The sequence below is a fragment of the Gekko japonicus genome, unplaced genomic scaffold, assembly GCF_001447785.1.
Source record: "Gekko japonicus isolate JY-2015 unplaced genomic scaffold, Gekko_japonicus_V1.1 scaffold337, whole genome shotgun sequence".
NCBI classification, from domain to species: domain Eukaryota; kingdom Metazoa; phylum Chordata; class Lepidosauria; order Squamata; family Gekkonidae; genus Gekko; species Gekko japonicus.
Genome location: NW_015175365.1, coordinates 1,217,437 through 1,242,541, shown reverse-complemented (window position 1 = coordinate 1,242,541; position 25,105 = coordinate 1,217,437). Strand labels below are relative to the sequence as shown.

The window sequence follows — 25,105 nt, the reverse complement described above, 5'->3', positions numbered from 1 at the left end:
CAAAATAACTTGCCGGGCGAGATGGTAGTCAAGGTTCTCCGGAGACAAACACGAGACGACATCCTTAAAGCGACAGCAACTAAACCCTTGCAGCTGGGAGAAGCAAACATCAGGGTCCTAAAGGACACTCCGTTTGAGGTTCGACAGAAGAGAAAAGCCTACAAAGAACTTATTTCAACGCTCCAAATAAACCAAATTTCTTACACCTGGCTCTACCCCGAAGGGGTGCTGTTTAAATATAAAGATAAAAGAGAAAAGATTGATTCGGTTTTTAAAGCAGAAAAATGGTTGAAGCAATTCTTCGGAATGAAAGAAGACGGGCAACCAGAAGAGGGCGCAGCAGCGAGTCTAGAAGAAGAGGACGAAGATCCAACAGGAGCAGAAGGAGCCGTGGCCAGAGAAACATATGATCTACGACTAAGAGTTCATAAGTAGCTCTCAAAGTCTCAAAGATTATGACTGAAGAAGATATGAGACTTTGTACACACTGAGAAGCTAGCAGTCTATTACTAAAATTGGACTTACTAACTCCTAAATTCATTGTTTTAAACGAAAAGCTATGTGTTTTTTATGACTAACTGAATACTAACTGTATTTGACCTTCCTTTCTTGGGTTTTTAGTTATAGTGTGGGTTTTCAGTTACTGTCCTGTCCCTTGGGGTTTTTTATTTTTTTCCCCTTCCCAGTTTTTCTTTCTTCCCTCTTTCTTATGTAGTTGTGTAGTTGTAACAAAAAACCAATAAAACTACCCTGGTTTCAGGGGATTAAAACCGAAATAGCTCAAGCAGCAGCTTTGGCTATCAAAGTTGGACCTAGATTAGAAGCAATGTTCGTTCACTCCTTGTCTGTGCAAGGTACTCTGTGTTGTACTATTTTGTTGTACTACTTTGGTCTTTGCTGGTCTTATGACTGTTTTTAATAAACTTGAACTTAATACAGAAATGGCACAGCCTCCAAGGATACTTTCCACATTTTATTTACATTTGAAGACTAACTTTATTCTCAATCACATTTTCCATACACCTGTTTCCTTTTTTGTTTTGTTTCACTAAAGTTGTTTTGTTTCACTAAAACTTAAATATATGGTTTATTAGAACGAAGACTGTAAACAAATATTTTGCAATGTCCATTACACGTAACACACAGAAGCCGCTTAAGAGAAAATCATTCCCTCACTTTATAAATACAAGTATCAAAACAATCCTGACTGTATTCTGTGACACTACTAGCATTCAGCACCCACACCTTTGCAAAATAAATAAACAAGTTGAGCAATGGTAGTTGCAGTACCCGCTACTTTAAAAACAATTTCATCTCCAGCTCTTTTACTAAAGCAAGATGGATAAAGCATGCCATTTTAAATCTCTTTTTCTTCTTCAGAAAAGGTTTTTCTGAAACATCTTACTCCACAGCAATCTGACACTTCTTGTCATGCATTTGTCTTGAAACACTGGAGCACCAATTTTAGGCTACTTCAGGTTTATGTTAAAATGATACTGCCTTGCTAAAGAGGAAAAAAATGTGCTGCCTTCTCTCTCTGATTGTGCCTGAAAACATATAGGGTATATATATATTCTTTCATATGTCCAGATAATGTACACCAGAAGAAACTCTTTAATGTGTGGGTGGTTTTGCATTGTGAGATTGAATCAAGACATTAACATAAGTAGAAGTTGTTTTAAGACAAGTTTGGGATTCAGCTAAAATTAATTGTTGTAAGTTTGTCCTTCTGGAGGTTGTGGAAGCTTCATATTTTCTTTGGACATCATTAGACGCCTTAGCTCTTGAAGTACAACTTTAATGCTATAAGAATTTTGCCATTTTGCTAACACTGGTATGCTCCGTGCATCCACCTGTTAAGGATAGAAAGCATAAATTTAAATAAGGAGTAAGGAATGTGGAATACCTGATTTCACAATTGTATCATTCTTGTGTTTAATTTTCAAACTAACACCAGAAGGTGAGGCAATATGGCTTGGTGATGAAACTGTTTCCATGTACATAAGGGATCATTACACCTTGTCATACAGCATCATGGGTGCATATATTTAAGGTGAAGATTTGTTGGCTCTTGTTATGTAAGAGTTTAATTATTGTGGCAGTAAAAATATTTCCTGGGTATGGTAAGCACTCCTGCTAAAATATAAAATACTGAAAAAGGAAGGTGAGAAGGTTTATTGTTAGGCTAGGCCACCATTGCTTTAAAGCAGCACATTCCACAGAAACTTGTACATTTTTGATTGTGTCGAAGTATACATGTGCTGCATTCTGGTTCCCAGAATGGAATTTTCCTGCCTCCTCTCCCCTCCCACCACCTCCCTAAATGCTGCCTCCCGTGTTCCAGGGATCTCCAGGATCAGCACTGTGCACAATGAAGAGATCTCCAGAGTGGGTGGTGGTGAGAACAGGTAAAAATGGCTCCCTTCCCTCTACTGCCCTTCAAGTGATGGACAACAATCATTAGATACAACTCATTAATTTATGATCCTGTCATCACTGTGCTTCTTTTCAAACAGGATAACTTGAGAAAGATGTGGCTAAAGTTCAATATTACACTTTTTTAAAATAAGGTAAACTGCACTGTCCCGCACATATAATTCAGTGACTGAACACAATTCAAGCTATTTTAAAAGCAGACTTCACAACTGTCAGCATTTAAACACCAACCAATACAATGAACTCCTGTGATATAACAGCAAGCCACTGAATAACACAGGCATCTGGGGCACCAAAGGCACTAGGAAATGGATCTTACAGCATATTTTTTACCGCAAAATAGCAGCTGCAGGATGAGGGCTGGTTGTGCACAGTACAGACAGAACCTGCAGTGTGGGAGGGAGGTGTGTAACTCTTTCTTCCCTGTAACTTTTTCCTGACCTAAACTGTTAATAGCCTGCTGAGGAAACATACAAGGAAAAGATGGAAATCTACCAGTACAGGACAGCATCGGGAAGGGGCACTGCATTATCTCTATTCTTGTGCCTTGCTTCTCTACAGCTGATTGCGCAAGGCATTTCTCCTGTATTTTATTGATTTACTATTATATACTCTAACTAGGTTAACATCTCCAAACCAGTTCACAAGGCCAAAATAAGAAACACAATAAGGACACAATCACAAACTACAAAGTAATAAGAACAAGCAGAAGCCAGGCTACAATAAAATCAATTTATTCACATTTATCTACTTCATCACTGTCACCAGGCACTCTTTCACAACTGCAGCATCTGGATCTGATGAAAAAGTGGAGCTGTGTTCTGAGCACTCTGAACTCCAGATGAAGGAAAGATAAAGGGGACCTAGTAGTCACTAAGCTTTGTCTACTTCAATTCAATCTAGATTAAAGCAGTTTGCTTACTGTGTGACCTGAACACACACTATACTACACCAATACAATGTAAACACAAAATCACTTGACAAGGAAACACAGCTAAACCTGTTATTTTGCATTTTACAAAGATGCACACTAAAAAAAGACTGATTAATAGTTTGCCTGCATAGGTAATTGTTCAGTTTAAACAAATGACACATGAACTTGGCACAAGGCAGATGACAATTGATCGATCCAGGTGGGTAGCTGTGTTAGTCTCAAGCAGCAGAACAAATTTTGAATCCAGTGACATCTTTAAGACCAACTAAGTTTTATTCTAGGTATAAGCTTCTGTGTGCACACACTCTTCTTCAGATACACTGAAACAAAGTCACCAACCATTACATATAGTTAGAGGTTCCGGAGGGTCTCGCCAGGAGGGGCTAATTAGAGTCAAGATGCATAAATAACTGAGCAATAAATATAACTAATTTTGGATTAAGGCAATTGGTAAGACCTGTGAATAGCAGCATAACAAAATAGTTTACAAACAAATGTGAGAACAGTATGACATTAGCATGTGTAGTGAGGTAAGAAACCGATATCTCTGTTAAATCCTGGGGTTTCCATTGTTCTAAGTGTTGTAATAACTTGTAACTCAACAATCTCCCATTCTTGTCTGTTCCTGAAATTCCTTTGTAATAAAACAGAAGAAGAAGAGATTGGATTTATCCCTCACTCTTTACTTGGAGTCTCAGAGAGGCTTACAATCTCATTCCTTTCCTTCCTCCACAACAGACAACCTGTGAGGTAGGTGGAGCTTAAAGAGCTCTCTGAGGACTGCTCTTGAGAGAACAGCTCTGAAAGAACTGTGGCTTGCCCAAGGTCACCCAGCAGCTGCATGTGGAGGAGTGAGGAATCAAACCTGGTTCTCCCAGATTAGATTCTGTGCTCCTAACCACTACACCAAACTGGCTCTCAGCAACTTTAAGGTCCCTCATTGTATATCCTGGAAGGCTGAAGTATTCTCCTACAGGTTTTTCAGTTTTGTGGTTCCTGAGGTCAGATTTGTGTCCATTTATCCTTTGGCGGAGGGTTTGACTTGTTTGCGCTATGTAGAGAAGTGAAGAACATTGTTGGCATTAACAATGCCAAAAGGGGGGAGTTTTGGCCTCTGTGCCCTTTCTGTGGGCTACCTAGGGGGAAAAGAATGGAGGACTAGATAAATTGTGTGTCCGAATCAGCAAGGTTCAGTTCAAGCAAATGTAGGGGAAGCAAATGCATTCTTTCCTACCCATCGTACTCCTCAGTAATTTTTTGTGTAAAGTGAAACAGATTGGTCATCATGCACTTCAACTTACCATTCCATTGGAATTATTTATTCCATTCATATTAATTTTAGTTACAAATCTAACTGTTGGAGGTGCTTCTGGATATTTAGGACCGCACTCTACCTTCAAGCTGTATATTCTGTTTTCATAATTTGTCTAGTAATGGAAGAGAAAGAATTATTCATGATATGAAAGTGAATACACTTGCAAAAGTCACTATTAAAATACTGAAATGAAGCCAGTTGACCCAATTCCGGTAAACAGATGAAGCCCGTCCAAAATAACTAAAATGCTGCTCATCAGGGAGGGAGCAGCAGCAGGGACTGAAATCTCTTGCCCACTCTTTCTCCCGAACAGATCACCTAAGGGAATCTTGACACTTAAATAGGTTCCAACTGCGAAACTAGTTGTTGCTTCAGTGAAGAAAAACATGTGTGCAGGACCTACTTGTAGGTGTGTATCCCTGTACACCTGGGGATGGACATGCACAGCTCCTAGCTGAATGAACAAACTCCTGGGAACCTACGTAAACCACCCTGAGTTCTTCTAAGATGGAATAAAGATAAAACACAAATGTAATAAACTCCACTAAGCAGCAGCAAGATACGATCGGTGCCATACAGCACGGTGTATATTCCAGGCACCCATGTAAAGATAAATGTTAAGTCAGCCTGTGCCCAGCCTTATCTGTGGTTGTACCCATACATTACAATGGCCCTCCTGTACTTTTGTGAAATGTGCAAGGCTGAGCTACTCAGGAGGACTTTACCAGTTGATAAAGAGGTAGGCTATGAGGCTGACTTGAGGTAGATCTGTTGACTTGAAGTACATCTGCTGCTGTTGAGGACAGCAACAGTTGGTTCCACCAGCTTTTGAATTTTCTCATGTGTGTTGGTTTTAACTGGGGTTTTTATGTTTGATGTGCTTTAATTTCCACTGCAGTCTGCTTTGAGGCTCGTCAAAGGAGAAATGTGGATTAAAATGACTTAAAATAAATTTAGATAAGGGAGAGAAACATATACGTCAAGCAAAAGGAATATGGCAAAAGGTATGTTTAACTGTATTCTTTTACAGGCCCTTTAACAGCATGAACAGAACAAAATCACTGATAACCTTATTAGAATTGGGAAGTCATGTTGGACACGGATGAGTTTACTGCAATGTGCGTGTGTGTTTTAGTCCGAAATACCCTTTAATCCCACAGCAAGGGCATGTAAACCAGAGACCAAAATTGAAGGACAGGGTCTGCTTCCCACTGGAAATGGAAGGAGATTCTCAGCATAGCCCTGCCTGTAGAGCAGGATGGAAAAACTAACCTGTCCCAAGATAACCCTCTAGCACTGGGGAAAAAATTAGCAGGCAATCTCACTTGCTTCCAGACCCTTTTTTTGCATTTAGCCCATCTCCCAACACTCCCATATTTTTTCTGAATTACTAAACCCTTCTCACATTTGGGCAGACTTTGGGCTCTTAGTTCTTACGTAATTTAAACTAATTACAATGAAAGCCTCTCTGCAATTCAAATATGTCGACTCCTTCACAGTCCTCTTTGTATCTAAACGAAATATTAACTCCTGTATTATTTTGATCGCATTTTACAGTGTAAATTATCTTTTATTGAACTTCTTTTAATGCCCAATGAATAATGAAGTCATTAACTACTGATAGATCTGAATTAACTGTTATATAGCAGTGGCAGAGCTAGCTTGCCATAGGAATAGATCAAGCATACCTGAAGCTTTAAAATGACTGAGTCATCACAAACAACATGCATGTACAAATTAACCTGGAAAAACTGTGCCGAGGGGGGAAAGAACTATCTAATGTATACTGAGCAACTTCTTTGTAATTCATTTCTGAGAGACTGAAGACTAAATTAACTGCTATAAATCTGAGGGATCAAGCAGCTACATCTAAAACAGATTAGCCATCAAAATGGTGTTGTGGTGGTCATTCAGAAAATGAACAGAAATTCTTGGTTCAGAAGGAATTCAGCTATTAATGTTGCCTTGTCTCAGTTCTGCTTCTGTCATACTGACCTACTTCACAGGGCTTCCGTAAGGATTGCTAACTTATGTGATGAGCTGTGAAACTGAGACAAAAGCATTATATTTCACAACACAGAAACATTACTGGAAGAACATAGATTTCTGAGGGCAAAGATATATTTGGGAACCTTGAGATTTTGGGGGGAAACTATACATGGTTTGAGACTTCTTTGCAGAGGTCCTTTGTTCAGAGGTCATTTGCCATTGCCTGCCTCTCCATAGTGACCCTGGACTTCCTTGGTGGTTTCCCATTCGAATACTAACCAGAGCCAACCCTGCTTAGCTTCTGAGAACTGATGAGACTGGGCTAAACTACAGAGTTTGAGACTTCTTTGCAGAACGCCCTTCATCCTTCTGGCTTCTCTTCACCTGGGACTGGTTACCATCTTCTAAAACTAAATATTTTACCTATTCTGCAACTGCCTTTCCTCTTCAGATCAGGGAAAAGCTTACACCAGCATTTTAATATATGCTTTCCTATCAATACAGAATTCTTTCTGCCAACCAGTGTGATTTAGGCTGGGTTTTTTTCACATCCTGCACAGTAAGGCAAAGAAGCCTCAGCTTTGCCTGCTGTGTCAAAGATGGTTTAAGACCTCTGCCCATAAAGCAGAAAAGAGACAGGTAGGTTTTCAAGAAACAAATCTCTCTACCGAAGCGAACACTGACAAACCTTGACAAGAGACTGGCCTCCAACACTGCTGCTGTTTGGTCTTCAGAATGATTTTTTTTAAAAAAAACACACCCCAAAGTCTGTAAACCACTCCTAGAATTAGTCCCAGCACCCCTCTAACTTCCGTCAGAATCTATTCTTGGCCTGTAGCAACTTCATTCAAGTTTCACTAAAAGCGTCTTCATACTTTTGTTCCTCTTGCTTCCAAAAGGGGTATAGTAGCTATTTGCCAATTCAATGCATAAAAATGATTCTGAGTAAAAATTCTGATGACACTGTGGGCCAGTAGAGAAGAATTCTCAACTTCCCCAGGACTCAGTTTCATAAGACAGCAAAAGAGACAAGCACCAGAGGCTACAAACTTCCCACCCAGTAAGCATGAATGATTCTTTGGCTGCACCTGCCAGACGGCATTTTGGTTGAAAAATGGTAGACATAACTAAGCGAAGGATAATAAGGCTGCCTGCAATGGGCATAATCTATGGTCGTGCAGGTGTTCGCATATTTTTTCTTTAATTATTTGAATTATTGCATTCTTTTATATATTATTTTAAAATGCTGCTTTAATATTTTAATGTTTTGCTGCTCTGGGGACCCTATTTGGGTGGAAAGGTGGCATAGAAATGTTTTAAAATAGGATTATTAAAACATAGGCATGTCTGAAAGCAAAGCAGTTCAAACAGTTCTAAGTTGATATGAATGCTTTTGCCTTTTGGTTTTATACATCCTATTAAGAACTGACATTTTTGTAATAGAAACAGGAATTTTGTAAACAAAGCTACTTTTACAATAGCTTCATACATATCAAATGCTTTCAAATTTGCCTAACAAACACAAAAAAACTCAGGCTAAGCCTATTGTCAGGAATCACTGATCACTTCTATTTATACTGATTCTAACAAAATGCCTGCCACACTAACACAGAAACTAGTAATGTCTAGCCAAGAGCCCAGATAATCCAGATGTCACTGTTCACCCACCCAATGCTTCTCCTCCAATTTTAGTCTTCTGAAACACACCTGGGAGGCTGAAGTTAGTGGGTGAGCACCAACAGGTGGATGGCTTAAGACACACGATAAGCTCCTAACACTGCATCCCACACTTCCAGATCAAAAAGGGAATCTGATATGAACCCCTGCCCCACCCTGCTTTGCCTCAAGCAGTAACTGGCTCGGATGCCAATGTTTAAGTCTTTGAGAGACTGAAAAGAAAGCAATTGCTTTTGATATGTTGTAAAATGCCCAGTAGCACCTTTAAGACTAACAAACTTTATTGTAGCAGAAGCTTTTGAGAAACACAGCTCTCTTCATCAGAGCTGTGTTTCTCGAAAGCTTTTGCCCGCCCGCCCCCGCCCCCCCAGACGGAACAAAGAGTCAGACAACCAAAGTTGGGTAAAACTAAGGCCACTTTATTTAACATAAATGAAAGTAATGGCAAGGGCAAACGGTGAACAGTGGGGTCACCTTGGCCCCATCCTTACCGTACAATGGGCAAGACACCAAGGCCCCGGGTTGGAGCCAACTGCAAGTTGCTCACACCAGGCTGGCCCAGCAATTGGGATGCGCCTTGAGGATCCCTCCAACACAACCGCACAGCCTGCACAGAGGACCCATCGTGGCCATCCCCAAAGGCAGTCTGCAATCCTCCTCCCTGGCCGCACGGCCGCAGGGGTGATCCTGTCAGACCCCTATGCCTCCCACAGGGTTGTTGACTGGTGCTTACTGAGCCACATGAACTTTATCTAAGATGTAATTCTGCCACCACAAAGGCCAAGCCTCTGCTTAGGCCTCTGTGCCCACTCAGATCCCTAATCTAAGCCCTTGCCGTAAATCCTGCAGGAAAATGTCATTCCCTTTTTTGGAAAGGTGAACGCCATCACCCTGTACAGCTCCGGACAATCAAGCCGAATCTGGGGGTGAGGCAAATAGTAGCCCAACCCAACCTTCAAAATATTCCGGAGCTCACCATTGGCCTTACGCCGAGCCCTCTCAATCCCCTTGGGATCCAAAGCGCTACGCCATACTAGGCGCGGAATCATGGCCAACCACACAATTACTGTGTCAGGCCACTGGCGCTGAATGAAATTCAGGTCATCCCGGGCTTACAGCACTAGGGCCTTTCCCTTCAAGTATCCCAAGTCATTGCCTCCCAGATGAATGACCAAGACCTGGGGTGGAGAGCGACAGCTGTCCCCAAACACCAGAGGGAGGAGGCCCGTCCAGCATAGGCCCCGGCGCCCCCTCCACTCCACAGTGGCCCTTTGGCTGAGGCCAAGCTGAGAGCCAGTGGCCGATCTATTGGCCCGATGAACCGCCCAAAAGATGTAGCTGTGTCCGCAGATGAGAATCCGTCTTCTCCTGCCACAGAACACAGCACCTAAGAAGAAAAAACTATGAACTTCCGCACACAGCAATGGAGCAGCAACAGCAATCTCACAAGATAGCAAGGGGGCACACATAACTCTTATAAGCGGCTGATTGCCACCCGCCCACACGCTGAATGTCAGCAGTAGGATAGCCTAAAGCTGCTGCCATGGATGCTGCACCAATTCTGAATGAGTGAGTGCCAAACTTCACTCCAGAAAGGTCTAACAATCCCAAAGCTTTGTCAGCGGGCTCCTGTCCACCCTACCCCTTAAAGCCATGTATTGAGGCAAAGCCAATACTGGGCAGAGTTCTGTGTCAGAGAAGATACCCAACTTAACCACCGACCCTTTATGTCGCCAGTCAGTCTTAGAATCCCTAATCATGACATGCGCCTCCTTACCTATAAATTGGAGGTCCCTATTATGCAATGCCCTGCCAGACTGGTCAGTCTTGTACAGCGCAACCAACTCACTTACTCTAAGCACTCCAAAAACCACAGGTAATGAGGCTGCATGGAAAAGGCAGGCTTCATAACCTGAATTGCAGCCGCTGGCCCCGGTTGCCTGCAACCCTTTAAGCACTGCCGGTGAAATAGGACACCTCTGGTCCTTCAAAGCCCCCTTTTCCCGAGTCCACTCCTCTAGCATCTTCCTAATTTGAAAGTCACTAGTGACTTCTTGGAAACCTAAAGCCTTGCTGGCAAATGCAAGGGCAGAAAGATGCCCCCGGATGGAGTGCACAGCCAAACCTGCCTCCTTTAAGGAAACAGAATAATGGAGCAACTGCTCCACCGTAATGGGCCAGACCTTAGGATAATCTTCCTTTGATCTAAATTCTTCGAATCTGCGAACTGCACGTTCATACCCTCCTCGTGTACTAGGTGCAATGGTGAGACCTATCGCCGTGCAAGCCTCGACCCTCCAACCCACCATAGCCCCAGGGGCCTCCTTGCTGGCAAATGACCGGCATCTGGAGCAAGCTGATGAAACCTCGCCATCTGTTTGCGAGACAGAGCATCAGCTACCCCATTATCCACCCCAGGCTCACGCCTAGCTAGAAATAATGTGTTCAGCCTAAAGCATTACAGTGTAAATGTGCAGACCAGGCACATTACCCACGGTGATTTGGATGTGAGGGAATTGATGATGTGGACCACTGCCAAATTGTCGCACCAGAAGTGGACTGTGAGCTCCACCAATTCATCTCCCCACAGCCAAACCACCACCAGAATGGGGAAAAACTCCAAAAATGTCAGCTGTAACCCAATCCCCAGGCCATTCCTCTGCGCACCAATGTCCGCGGAAATAACCCCCAAAGCCCTGAGACCCAGCTGCGTCTCAAGTGACCTGGAGCTCAGCCTCGAGCTTCAAATCCTCCCTCCAAAAGGTTACTCCATTAAAGGAAGTCAGGAACTCCTGCCAAACCGTGAGATCAGCCTGCATAGTGCTATTAATGCGCACTCTGTGGTGTGGGAGGCGCAGACCAGCCATGGCCTCACAAAGCCTTGGCAAAAAGGCCTGCCCCGGGGCTACCACTTTGCACGCAAAGTTGAGATGCCCTACAAGCTGTTGTATTTCTCTTAAGGTGGTCTTCCTCTGTGTCAAAAATGAGCTAAAACGGGCTTGCACGGGGAGGAGTAAAAATGCAGACTTAATATCGTACTTCGCTAAGTCCGCTCCACGGCCACAGCGTTGCACAACACAAACCGCCTGGTCAAATGAGGTGTACCTCACTGTGCACAGATAATCTGGGATGGCATCATTAATGGATTCACCTCGAGGGTATGAAAAGTGGTGAATCAGGCGAAATTCACCCATGGCCTTCTTAGGCACGATCCCAAGAGGTGAAACCCTCAAATTAGGAAGCGGTGGTGAAGAAAATGGGCCCAAAACACGGCCCTCAACCAATTCCTTTGCAATCTTTCTCTGCACCACTGATTCCATGCCTGTAACCGATTTAAGATTAGAGGCCATAAACGGGGCCCTCAGGATGTAAAAAGGAATGTGAAACCCAACTCTGAAAACCTCTAACAAATAAGCTCCGTCTTCCTTCCTAGGATACAGCCACAGCCAAGCTTCAAGTGCCTTCAGCTTTACTGGGCTGGGACCCTTTTCCAGCAGAGAATGGACTGCCCCCCTCCCCGCTGTCGCTGACTCCTATGGGGCTTCCCTCTAGGACATGCGGTGAAGGAGTGGGATCCCCCACACGACGGGCGTTTGTGTTTGTAGAGGCACATTTTCCTATTACAGACCCTGTAGGAGCCAAATTCCCAACAGAGCAAGCGGGGCTGAACCACCTGCCCTGTGGACTCACGGGAAACAGCAGCCCCCATGACTGATGCACCATAGGCCCACTATGCGAGCAGTCACTAAGATTAGGCCTAGAAGGAGACATGACCTGAAGCCAAAGATGACAATGTATTTGATCCCATGGAAGTGTGGGATTCATGGCTGCTCGCATTCAGAATTCCTCATTGTATTGCAGCCATGCTGGGCCAGGGAAGCCTGTATAGGCCTTATAAATAATATCCAAATACTGGAACAGAGCTGCAGCCCTCCATGGCTGCAAACGTGAGATCACTCCAGCGTAAATTACAAAACCAGGCAACCAATTTGCCCAGGTCTGGTCTACCTTCCTCCTTTTCAAAATCTCCTTATCCTTGTCATCCAGCTCTTCATCTTTCTTTTCCAAATCCCCATACAGAAGGCTGAAAAGGTCAACGTACTCCCCTTTACAGATCTTTTCTCAGGTAGCTGGTAACGGATGGTCCCCTAGAGGTAAAGCGACGATGTCCCCAAAGGGCACTGCCTTGGCTGATGCAGCAGCATAAGGTGTTGCCCAAGATGGCGGATAACCCTAGCAACCCCAAGGATTTGCTGGCATACCTGGCGCTTGGGGCGGAAACATTCCCCAAGGCGCCTGCAGGGCTGATGAGGGAGGTCCCCAGGCCCATGGCTGCCCTGCACTATTGGAGCTGGGTGTCGTTCCTGATTGTGATGCAGGTGGAGCCCCAGAGCCAGCTCCCTGACCCCAAGGTCCCCACGGCCACATCATATTGTACTGCAGTGCAGGATCCCACTTACCACTGGGACCCGCTGTTCAGCATCCACGACTTCAACTGGTGCTGCTTCAACCGGCGCTGCATCCTTCTCAATGATTGCCGCTCCCGTTGCCCTTGCATCTGGATGCAGTTGCTCAACATCGTGCTTACCACCACCAGGCCTGTACTCAAGAGAAGAGAGGCGCTTAAGCACTTCCTACCTGAACTTCTTTCTCTCTGCCCAGCTCTCCTTTCTGTGGCCAGACCCAGCAGCCGCCTGCCGTGAGGCAGCAGCTGCAGCTCCCTTGGCTTGCTCCAGGGCAGCCAACCTATCTAATATAGCCTGCTGCTCTGACATTTCTTCCTCATCCTCAGATGAAGAGACTGCCCCTACTCCCTGCCTGGGAACGTTTGGTGCAGGCCTCTTTGGCACAGACCCCTTGCCCTTTGACTGGCCTTGGCCTTTCCAAGATGCCATTCTGTTATGTGTTTTGTTGTTGTTTTTAATTCAAACTGCCAGCCTCTGAACCACCCAAAATGGCCACTGGAGTAACAACTGTAAAATGGCCACTGCTGCACCAACCCAAAATGGCTGATTAATTCCTCTAAAATGGCCGCCTCTAAACCACCCAAAATGGCTGCCCTGAGGAATTGGCCTCCAACCTTATATAGGCCAGGAAAGGGGGGGGGGAATATCTCACCACCACCCTCTCTCTCTCACTTTTTAATTATTTAAATTTAAACCCCAAGCAAATAAAACCCACCAGGTCTCCTAGCAGCCTGCAAATAATTGGAGGGAGGGGTTAGGCAGCCTTACCCTACTGCCGCCCCTCAGTCAGCTAGTCCCCCCCACAGATCTACAAACAATAATTAAATTTAAAAATACAGACACCCTGCTCCCCATGTAGGGATGGCTGAATCAACAGGGCGAGGGAGGAGCAGAGTTAAGAAGAAAAATCAGGCCCGCATGGCTCCTCGAACAGGCCGCGGATGCAGCAGCAAGCAGCCTGCTGGATCATGCTGCGACACCCCCCCCTGGATAAGGCCGCCAGCACGGCCCTTTAGACCAGGCCATCAGTGCAGCCCCTATGCTCCAGCCACAGATGCGGCCCGACACAAGCCGCTGACGCAGCAGCACACAGCTGCTCAGATCAGGCCGACAACGTGGCCCCCATGATCCAGCTGCAGATGCAGCCCAATGCTCCAGTCACAACATGCCCTTGACTCTCCGGCCCGCCGGACTCCCTGCCACCTCTGGTCACCTTTCACAGGCACTGCCACTTTGGTTTTTTTTAAAAAAAAACCTTAAACTTGCTGCAGCCTGTTCTGGGGTCACCGTATAGCCAGATCCCAATCGCTGCTGCCTCCCTAAAGGTAGGCCTTGTCAAGCTCCCAGACGTGCTCGGAGCTGCTCCAGCTACTGAGCACGAGGTGGCAACTGAGAAGGAAGGAGCATAGCCGGCTGTTAAAGACGCGCCAGCTCCTCCCCCCCCCTTCAGGAGGCCAGGCCGCAGCTGCAGCCCTTCCTCCTCTCGAGGAGGCAAAGGCGGCCCCTCCTGAGGCATGCCGTTGGCTGCCTCATTTAGGGCCAAAATGCAACAATAACATTTGTTAGTCAAAAGGTGCTACTGGGCTTTTTACTATTTTGCTGCAACAGACTAACACAGCTAACTCCTCTGGATCTTTTGATATGTATTAGTCGGAAAGCCCCATTGTCTCGTCTCCTACCCACCTCCCTTGTCACTCTGGACTGCCAGTGTAGGAGCATCCCTCCCCCAAGAAAGGAGGGAATAGTTTGCAGTGCTGCAAACCCAGTCCAACCAAGAGACAAGATTATTTACATATGCCACTCAACAGCAGATGAAAGCATTTAATGTTTCTTAAAGAATAAGTTCAATCGCTCGACAGAGCTGAAATTATAGTGCAATAGGGGATGTCTACTGCTACCAGTTAAATAGTTTGAACACACCCAGCAGGGGGCTGTACCTGTGCTGAGCCTAGCTCTGAGACAGCAATCCGCCTGTGTACATAGTTCAGTTTGAGCAGCAGCCACTAGAGGCACATCACCTCAAAATAAAGTTGATCGCTTATGTAATGTGTGTAAGAAATCCATTACTCTTAATGACAGGAACTGTGAATAAAACAGTCTTTGCAGATTTTTATCTTCCAGCTCTCAAGAAGCAAGACTGTAAACATCTACTGGTTGTATGATGCCTGTCATGGATTACAAAAGTTTAGCCCTACAAAATTTTACTTAATGGTTACCATGAATATTTCAGCTACTTTAAAACTAATTTACTGCTAAAAAAGTTAACTTGTATCACTGACTCTTGGTGGCCCAATAATCATGCCCGTCCACCTGGTAAGCGTCATGTCTTCATCATCTTCAAGGCCCCAGCTTACTGTACCATCTCCTACTCCTTTCTGACCTTCTTCAAGTTCTTCCAGCAAACGAAAATTACGAGGAACTTTAACTATTTGGGGAAAAAATGAAGCAATGTAAATAGCAATGCTCAAAATAATAGCTCACCTCATTTCACCTAGTAGGCATGGCAGGTTGTCCATCACAAACATTACAAACCCATACCTTCATGTAAAACAGTTTACAGAGGAACACATTACCTATGAACTACTGAGAAAAATAAATCTGCTCCATTAATGAATGGTTGAGACACAACAGTTTGAATTTTAAATTCTGCAACAAATTATTTTGACCCAGGTTTGACCTGTGGTGAAATTTAGTGAGATTCTCATAGGTTTCATTTTTAAGTGATTGTTTTCAAAAGTCATCTCAAGTTTTCTGTCTGGAGGATTGATAAAAGCATATCTTATTCCTTTCATAAGTTTATTCAGCAATTTTCTTGGTCATGAAATAAGATTCCTTTTATAAGTCTTTGTAAACACTGAGCAATACTGAGTTTTAGCACATACTCACATACTTCTGTCTACTTGTCTTGGCTGGAGTTCAAGTGTTAGCATGTGACAGTGAGTCCCTGGGGGTTAATTGTTGCTGCTGAACATCTGCAGCTGAATGGGGGAAGCCAGAACTGACAACCTGTCTACTTAAGCAGCCTACAGTCAAAGTGGCTCTTAAAGGGCAATGCCAAAAGACACCCCTTGTTTGATGCCCCTTCCCCACCTAATTGGTGTCTCCTGGGCTTTGGGGGATTTTGCAGCCTATTACATCAAATCCTACTAGGTGGACAGTGTAATTTAAAATGTCATTGTTCACAGCATGCCCTGCAAATTTAGAAACTTATATGAGTTACATTATTTTGAGTTTATGGTTCAGGCCAGAAATTTAAGAGAAAAATAAATCTAATGTAATAGGTTTCCAACCGCTGCATTTGTTGGCTGTTGGTCAAGACGAAGGCAGAAACCATCTTCAGCTGATGGAATTTCAGCAGAGACTTTCTTATTCCATTTACTTTTTAAAAAATTACTTCTTTTCTATCGTGCCTTTCCCCCCAATGGGGATGCAAAGCAGCTTATATCATTCTCCTTCCCTCGTGTTTGCATAGAGCAAAAACACATATTCCTCAAGAGAGGATTAAAAGAAAAACCATAAATTCAGCACCACATAATTTCCGCATAAAAGGAACTATTTCAAAAACCAGCAAATTCTACTAGCGGCTGAAGCTGCTGGTAGATATCCATCAAGTAACAAAGTAACAGATCCAGATATGAACACATTTGATTCCTTGTGTAGGTCAACTATTATGCAAATACTCAGTGCCTGCTCTAAATTGGTTTGACCATAAGTGTGCTCATGTGGCTATTTTTGGAGAAAGAACTGAGGAAGGTGCCAACTGAATTTAACAGATGACTGCAAGAGAGTAAAAGACAGAAACCTGAACTGATAGACACATGAAGCTTGATTCTCATTTCCTCAGGTAGTTACAACTGAGATGTAGAGGCACAATCTACTTGGGCTAGGCAAATCCATTACTCCTTATCCTAGCCTGATTCAGGAGAGTATACGCTGTTTATCGACTGTTTTCAGGTGGGAGTGCTTCCACTGCTTCCCCCACAGGGCTCCACTTTAAGCAGGACCTCCCAAGTGCACATGGCCAAGCCTTGGGGCGGGGGGGGGGGGGTTAAACAAGCAAGCATTTAATCCACTATCATCAAGCTGCAACAAAAGCAGTCCTTCCTCCTTCACCTAGGAGGCATGGCTTTAGGTGTACACTATTAGCAAAGCAAGCAGTTCCTGTTTTGGAAATAAAAAAAGCTTACAAGAAATCTTGTTAAAATTGCCCTACTCTTGTCTCCAAGATTTATAGTGCCCTGTGGTTGCCATGGGAAACAGTTTTTGAATTAGAACCTCTCAAAATATAACCTTACATTACAGACCAAATAAAGGGATTTTGTATACTGTTTAAATTAATTGCTACAACCACTCATTGCCTTTGTTTGAACCTAGCTATGTCACTAACTACAAAACAGGAAACATTTGTTAATACACGGAACATTTATAATATTGGTACATAGCCTCAGATTCACTTTCTAAAGTATTCGATGGGTGAACAGTGCTGTTGTCTAAGTCATGGACCACAACAACAGTTTTGTAAGCATTTAAAACATCCCAGCAAAACTAGAGCCATCTTTTCCCCCACAAAGATAGCTAAATGCTATAACCCAAGATTACCTTTTTTTTTTGCAGGCTGACAGATTAAACCATTGTACTAGGATCACTCGCATTATGCAAACAAAGTGCAAAATGATTACTACACAAATTATTGTTAACTCAAGCATTATATATACACTGCAACAATTCCTGCCCTTCTTAATGCATACAATGAGGAGCAGTGGTTATCAACAGAAACAGATGCACAAAAGATTATTTTGATCAATAACTGGTACTGCAGATGTTAACAGTTGATTAGTGGTAGCTTCTTCACTGAAACCAATAAAATTTTGAAAACTGGCCCTTGATTACAGCCAAGTAAATATATTCCTTCAAGAAGCCTTTGAGAAAAATAAGACCTGAAAAGTGATGAGTTTTAAGTATGGGAAAGAGGACTGAAAAACAATAGCGACGATGCTATTATCACCAGCTGCTCTCCTGTAAGCAAAATTACCCCGGTAGGATTGTGTTTAGATTGCTTTTTGACTGCATCAGTCTCTTTTAATGCTAAGCTTCACTCCTCAAACATAATGTCACAAAATAAAATATATCTAGACTAGGATAGGTTTCCTAGGCCATAAGGAACATAAACACTTGTTATTTAGGCACTGGGTTGCCATTGGCTACCAAAAATTGTCCCCAAGTGATCAGGTGATGATTGAGAGTGCCTGCTTTACAGAACTTAGGCCAGCCCAAGTATAGCCCTTAAAATTATTTTTCAGTTCAGTGCTGACTGAACTTCTATCAGTTACTGAAAGAGTACTTCTGTTCCAGAAGCTTCCTGTTTTGTTATGCAAAGACCTCTGCTATTTACATGCTTTTTGCATGATCAGGTCCCAGAAAATTGATAAAGTCAGACAGCAAATTGTCTGTGCTTTGTGAGCATGGTCTTTGCCTTTAGTATAACTGCTCTTTTACTTACTTTTTCCTTGACTTCAGGCAAAATCACGAGGAAAGATGTAAACTTTGATTAGCTATTGACATTTTCTGTGTGTTTTCAAAGAAAATTGCTCTTGAATGGAATCTGAGCAGTATGCCAGCCTTGTTTTGGCTACTAAATGAATTAAAAAGCGCATTTAATTCATTCAGATAGGCCATCTATTATATCTCATGCTTTTGGACTGAACCCGGGCACTAAACAAGTCCTAGTCTGAGTTCTATCAAATATTGGCTCAAATTAAGAGCAAGGGAACACAGATACACACCTGCAGAGCCCTGCACTGTTTTGGTATAAATGCTTGTTTGGACAAAATAATTTTATCTTTGGTCAGTTAGATGATGTGATGGGAAACTTGCAATTTAAAAGCTGTTATGAAACTGTAGCTGTGCTGTTTCTGTATGTGCCATTCAAATCACAAATAAATGTGAACCTCTTTTTAAAAAAAGTTATTATAACAACATAACAATATTTCTGAGTTTTTCTTTTTTATAAAAGTGGTTTTGAAATTCACATTTCAGTGGGCAGGCTACTACATTATTTTGTAGACTAGTAACTTATGAACCTATTTCCACAGCTAATATAGACACAAAATTTTAGTAGCCCTCCTTTTTGCATATTTTTGAACTATATATCATTATAATACTTTCATTTCCTGTGAAGTTATTGAAGAAATATTAATTTGGTTAACAACGACAATATCAAATAATTCCACTGATCTCATATCTACCTACGTTTTGCTTTTAATGTCAGTACAATATTTGTAAAAAAATTAAAATCACACTACAGTCTCATTCTTCTGGGATTTTTTTCCAGAACAAAAGAATATACAAACCACCACCACCAATTCAATGTGATACTTCTGTGTTGTGTAGAAATAGTGGACCACCGAAAACTATTCTGCACTTTTTGTACTGAAAGTCACTGCATAACACTAGACAAAGCTGGGTTAACTTTAACTAGAAGTCTCTGGCAGCCTGGAGCAAGCCATTGTGTGGAAACCAGTGACCACCTTCTAATTTATTTATACTAAATTCCACATGGTTCACCAACTTCTTTTACATTTGAAGAACAAGAGGACATTCTAAGGATCTCTTAGTAAAGGCATTACAGATCTGCAGTGATTCCATATATCAGTTCTTTATCGAGAACAAAAGGAAACTATTGTTGGATCCTGTCAAGAACTATATAATTTAGCATTCTTTGAAGAAATATCAGCAATCAGCAAGCACCTCTTGGGCTAAAGGAATCTGATCAGTGGTTAACTGCAGTCTTCTTTTTGTCCAACCTTCTTTAAAATCTGTTTCCTAAATGTACAGTGGCCATTGCTGGGACAATAGGATGAAGCAAAGTGGGTAAAAGAATGTGACTATGAAACAGGAAGTTCCCAGTTTAAATTTTGTGTGCACCAGCTGGCCTTAAGCAATCCATTGTCCCCAAGCTATAATTGCAATATAGGTCTATGTTACAGGGTTGCTTGAAGGATAGCAAAATAATATGTTAGGCACTTTGAACAGAAAAAAGCTCTATGTATGAGTTAAGTGTCATGAAAACTCACAGGATTACAATAACACGAAAACAAATCATAATGCCCTTTGCACAGTAAAGTGGCAAGAGCCTGACTTACTATGAGCTACAAAATATTATGAACTAATATAAGTTTACTTTTCAAACCCCAAACTGAAAAGTCTATGTGCTGAGACCAATGCCACTGCAAGAGATATTTAAAACTGGAAGCGTTAGTAGGGTAGCCCCTTCACAGCCCTCCTGATTTGATGAGATTAAGAAGACTATAGGTTCCCCTTATGCAGCAGAAGCCAATGTGCCTACACTCTCCTCACACCACTTCTTTCTTGGTAGGAAGACTCTTAATAGACCTAAAAATACTTCTGTAACTCTATTGTAGAAGTCTTCAACTGTTGTCAAAGCATTGGTAAAGAACATATCTAATCATGGATTCACTCAAGTAGAGATAAATTAGATTCTCTGATGCACAGCCTGATCAGCTCAGTAAATCAATGGTTTTTTGTTTGATAATATATTTACTATGTATTTGTTAGTTGTAGTATATGTGTCTAATTGTCTATTTCTTTTATTTTTACAGCAATTGTTTTCTGGTCTCTATTCCATATTCTGTATATGTATGATTGTATATATTTTTACATATCAGCCAACATGTTCTATTTGTATTAGACCTCTGAGGAAGGCCTGTAAAGGCCGAAACGCGTTAGGTCTATTTCATCAGGCTTTGTATGTTTTTATATTTGTATATGAGGTATGACTAGGCCCTTATTCGTTATTTTAATTTGTGTTTAATAAATACATGTATATTTTTTATGTTTCATAATTAGATTTTAAGAGTTGGCCCTCTTCTATTCTTGACTAACCTTTATAGGTTCTGAATTCAGCATTTCAGGATGCCATGCCTCAAGGGGGGACCTGGGGATCCCCTGTATTTTCAGCCAGTGTTCCCTCTAAGTGGAGTTAGTGTGAGCTGGCTCACAGTTTTTTAGCCTCCAGCTCACGTTTTTGTCTTAGCTCAGGAAGGATGGCTCCGGAGCAAACTAATTTATGCAGTAGCCAAATAACCTGCTCACAATTCTAATGCCAGTAGCTCACAAAGTGGAATTTTTGCTCACAGGACTCCACAGCTTAGAGGAAGCATTGCAGAGTTACAGCTTATCTCCTGTCTACAGATATCAGTTCTCAGGCATACAGTGAATGGTGTGGAAGGAGGACTCCATGGCATTATACTCCATTGAAATCCCTGTTCTCCCCAGATGTAGTGATCTCATGTATCTCAGTGCTCCAGGCATTCCAATGGGGTCGCTATTGTGCTGTTTTGGTGTTGTGTTATAGCGCTATAGCGCTCTTAAAAGAACATTTTTAAAAAGATGGAGATCGCCCACATGGGCGAAAAAGGGCAGGAAAACCTTGTCATCGGATGAAGCGCTATGGGGGCATTTTACACAGCACCCCATAGTGCTTCAGGAACGGTATAGAAAATTGAAGACCGCTTGGAAGCAGTTTGCTGGTAAAACGACTCAGGAATGCTTCCCTAACGGGACAGGAGCATTTGTGTCTGAAAGGGTCAATATATTCTGTTAGGGAACCGTTACTAAAACAGTTCTGCCTGAAATGTCAGTACGGAAACGGTTAGTGAACAGTTCCTGAAACGGAACATATCGGCCGTCTGAAATTCCCCTATAATTCCAGAGACACCTTCCTCCTTCCATTCTTCTCCCACAGCCACAACTACGCAAGCTTCAGGAGGGACCTTGAGTGTCTATACACTCTTATTGTATTTTACATCACAAAAATGTTATGAAAGTTATCCCCATTTACAGATGGTGAGCCAAGGCTGAGATTAACAACTTGCCCATCACAACTCCATATCAGACATGGGACTTCAAGGCAGTACAATATTTAGATGCTTTCTGGGAACCAATTTTTTGTAACTTTTGCATTGGGAACTGTAGAAGGGATGACTGCCATTTAAAATATTGTGGATTTTTTTGTTCAGTTACCAATTTGTTATCATGTCCTCACTACTTTTATGAGAGGTGGCCAGTCAGGCAGCCAGACATAATGGCAACATTTTATTGTTGCTCTGGCCACAGTAGTAATCAGGCAGGTCCAAAAGCTTCGGGTTCAAAACAGCTTACTGCTATAATTTGATTGTCACTCAATATCTCAAAATGCAAGACAGCATCATTCTGAGGATTCAACTCATACTATCAGTTTTCTAAAATAGTGTTGCACTATCCATTTGGCAAAGCAAATTCTATCCTTAAGAACAAATTTAGTACATATTAATAACTGGTATGCCTGCTTCATTACACCCAGTTATCTCACCCTTGTACTCTACCCTGTTCACCAAGGAATTTATCTGTAATCCAATGTGGAGACCTTGTGGTAGTGCCCCACCCGATGCAGAAATCACAGCCTGTTCTCTTTTGATGTTACTGTTTAAATTGCTGCTCCCAGTAGTACTAGTTTTGAGCTTTAACAGTTCATTTTGTGCTGTACATACTTATGGATTTGTCTTCTGTATCTCATGGCTGTTTCAGGTTCACCATGTATGTCCCCTTCACTCAAAATTTGTCCCAAACATTGAAAGCCCGCTCGTCAGCTGACCAAGGTTCTTTCAGAAGCACTGCATGACCTTATTCTGAGTAACATTTTATGACAAGGATTGATGCTGTGGCTTAAATGTAATAGCAATTTGTTTCTAAAATGTATGCAGAAAATGTATATACAGCTTCTCTAAAACCCACTTGAGACAGCTCCTCAGGTTGCTGAGGTGATTTTTTGCTACTTTCTAAATTGTTAAAGGTATATTTACAGACAGAAATTGGCCAAAACAATTATTAATAGTTCTGTCAATTAAAATCCAACAAATATATATTCTGCAAAGTTTAAATGAAGGAGCTTTTGGGGGACACTGAATGAATGGTTTCCATTGAAGTAATGGTAACATACAGTTTAGTGTGCAGTCCCAGGTGATAGCTGGAAGCACATGAAGCAACAGCTTTGCTAAACCAAAGCGGGTCTGGGTCTTGAGGGGAGGTCTCCTGTGAATTCTTATGGACTCTACCTTGAGTTCCATGACAGAAGAAGAGCAAGATAGAAGTAATAAATCAGGAAAACAAAACATAGTGCTCATGTATTTTAATACATTTTTAGATAAAAATGTTTATAAAAAGAAGAAGACGATATCGGATTTATACCCCACCCTTCACTTGGAGTCTCAGAGCGACTTACGAACTCCTTTCCCTTCCCCTCCCCACAACAGACACCCTGTGAGCAGTGTTCCCTCTAAGCTGAGTTAGTGTGAGCTAGCTCACAGTTTTTAGCCTCCGGCTCACGCATTTTTGTCTTCGCTCACAAAACTCCACACCTTAGAAGGAGTATTGCCTGTGAGGTAGGTGGGGCTGAGAGAGCTCTTTCAAGGACTGCCCTTTCAAGGACAGCTCTTGTCAGAACTATTGGCTTGCCCAAGGTCATTCAGCCAGGTGCAAGTGGAGGAGTGGGGAATGAAACCCGGTTCTCCCAGATTAGAGTCCGCACACTTAACCATTACACCAAACTGGTTTAGAATATATATAGCCTACCATACTCCTATCAACAGTCACATGCTAGGGCCAAAACATTTTAAGGAGTTCAGCATCCATCACTGCTGTGAAAGATCCAAGTCACAAACCATCTCCATGTTACCATAGTCTAAATCCAAGTAGTAGTTGAATACAATTCATTAATTTTATATCACCATCTATGATCAGATGGTTTATACCAGTATCTAAGAAGAGATTACCACAATCCCTTGGGAATCAAACCATGTATTATTACTCAGATAACCATTTTTAATACCAGTTTGATGTGTCATGGTTAGTATTCTCAAAGTAAGAGTGGGGGGGATCACTCTTCTACAATACTCTGGGGGGGGGAAATTGGGGGAGGGGAGAAGAGATAAATCCTAGAAAGCAAATGAAATGCAAAAAAAGCTCAAGTTTCACCACAGACAGACTGCAGTGAACAAAACCAGGTTTCCTTTTTGAGTTTTGCAGTTAGCCAACAAGACCACAGACAGGAAAAGTTGGAAGCAACAGTATTACTTAGAACTAAATTTTATAAGCAAGATATATCCCCCCCAACACTGCACTGATTACTACACTATCAGTAAAGTTATGGAGACAGCATACTGGATTTAATTTCAGTACACAAAAACTGCCCTCCTCTTTAGATACATACATCTCCCCCCAATACCTACCCTTTCGAGGTCGGAAAGTTAGAGACCTGAGATCTCCCTCTACCACCAACATCATTCATTAATACTGTACTCAAAGAAAAGAGCTATTCCCTTCTTTATGAAGCAAACTCCAACTACCCTAAGCCAAATCCTGCAGGCGTTCCCAGAGAAAGCTCAAGCCCCTGAATAAACAATCCGCCCCCGTCCCCAAACAAAAGGCTCCTCCACCAGTGCATCCCCACGCTGCGAGCGCTCTCCCTGCGCCAGCCCCGCGGCCTCCTCACCTTCCTCCTCCAGCCTGAAACCCCCTGCCAAGGCTGTACTGGCACCGGCCGCTCTGCACCGAGTGAGCACAACTCGGCAGCACCACCCCAAATACACGCAGCTCTCCCACCGAGACAGACACACACACCCCGGCCGTGCCGAGACCCCCCAACACAGACCTGTGGATCCAGCCATCTTGCCCTAACCCCTCCTCCACCAGCCGGGAAACGCACAGGCGCCAAACGCGTGTCTTCTGCCTTGCGTGTAACTTCACTTCCTAGAAACAAGCCCCACCTCAGCACGCGCTTCCGCAGAACGCCATGGCGGGCGGAGCGATGGCGAGTCGACGGGAAAGAGAAATAGTCTTGTGTCACAACTGTGAGGTTAAGAATGGGTTAACCATGAGCGGTCCCGTATTCTCACGAATGTCTGTTTAGGAGTAAATCCTACTAAACTGAGCAGCATTTGGAGCGCAATCTGACGCTTGTTCATTAGGAAGCCAGTCCCGTGACAAGTGATGTGACTTAATGAATACAGTTGCTTTACTGCCTACTGCAGAGTTTTGGGTTGCTGGTGGAACGTTATGACTTTCTTCTTTCCTGCATTCAGAGCACCCTTAACAATAGAGTCGTTGGTGACAAATGCTAGGGGTTGACTGTTGCCTTAATGCAGTTGAACCTCCTTGAGTAGGAGCGAAGGAAGGAACGGAAAAGAAAGAAAAATTAAGGGATGTACTTAAAGGAATGACAAGAATGCCTAC

General features: G+C 42.8%; 1 protein-coding gene across 1 annotated transcript; it reads right to left on the bottom strand.

Annotated features, from left to right (window-relative positions):
* Positions 1–1,528: 1,528 nt before the first annotated feature.
* UBE2V2 (ubiquitin conjugating enzyme E2 variant 2) lies at positions 1,529–24,592 on the bottom strand. Its single transcript, XM_015425449.1, has 4 exons — positions 24,525–24,592; positions 15,097–15,242; positions 4,672–4,797; positions 1,529–1,853 (listed from the first exon to the last, which is right to left on the bottom strand). Exons 1-4 carry the CDS (start codon positions 24,538–24,540, stop codon positions 1,707–1,709), a joined length of 435 nt encoding a protein of 144 aa, XP_015280935.1. The 5' UTR covers positions 24,541–24,592; the 3' UTR covers positions 1,529–1,706.
* Positions 24,593–25,105: the final 513 nt, after the last annotated feature.

Bases quoted from the DNA above. Each gene is read 5' to 3' on its own strand.
- UBE2V2 (XM_015425449.1), bottom strand. The intron at 4,798-15,096 runs GTCAGTGATACA...TTCCATTACTAG, and splicing joins TGATTATTGGGCCACCAAGA to ACAAATTATGAAAACAGAAT. The intron at 1,854-4,671 runs GTAAGTTGAAGT...TATCCTTAACAG, and splicing joins TAAATAATTCCAATGGAATG to GTGGATGCACGGAGCATACC.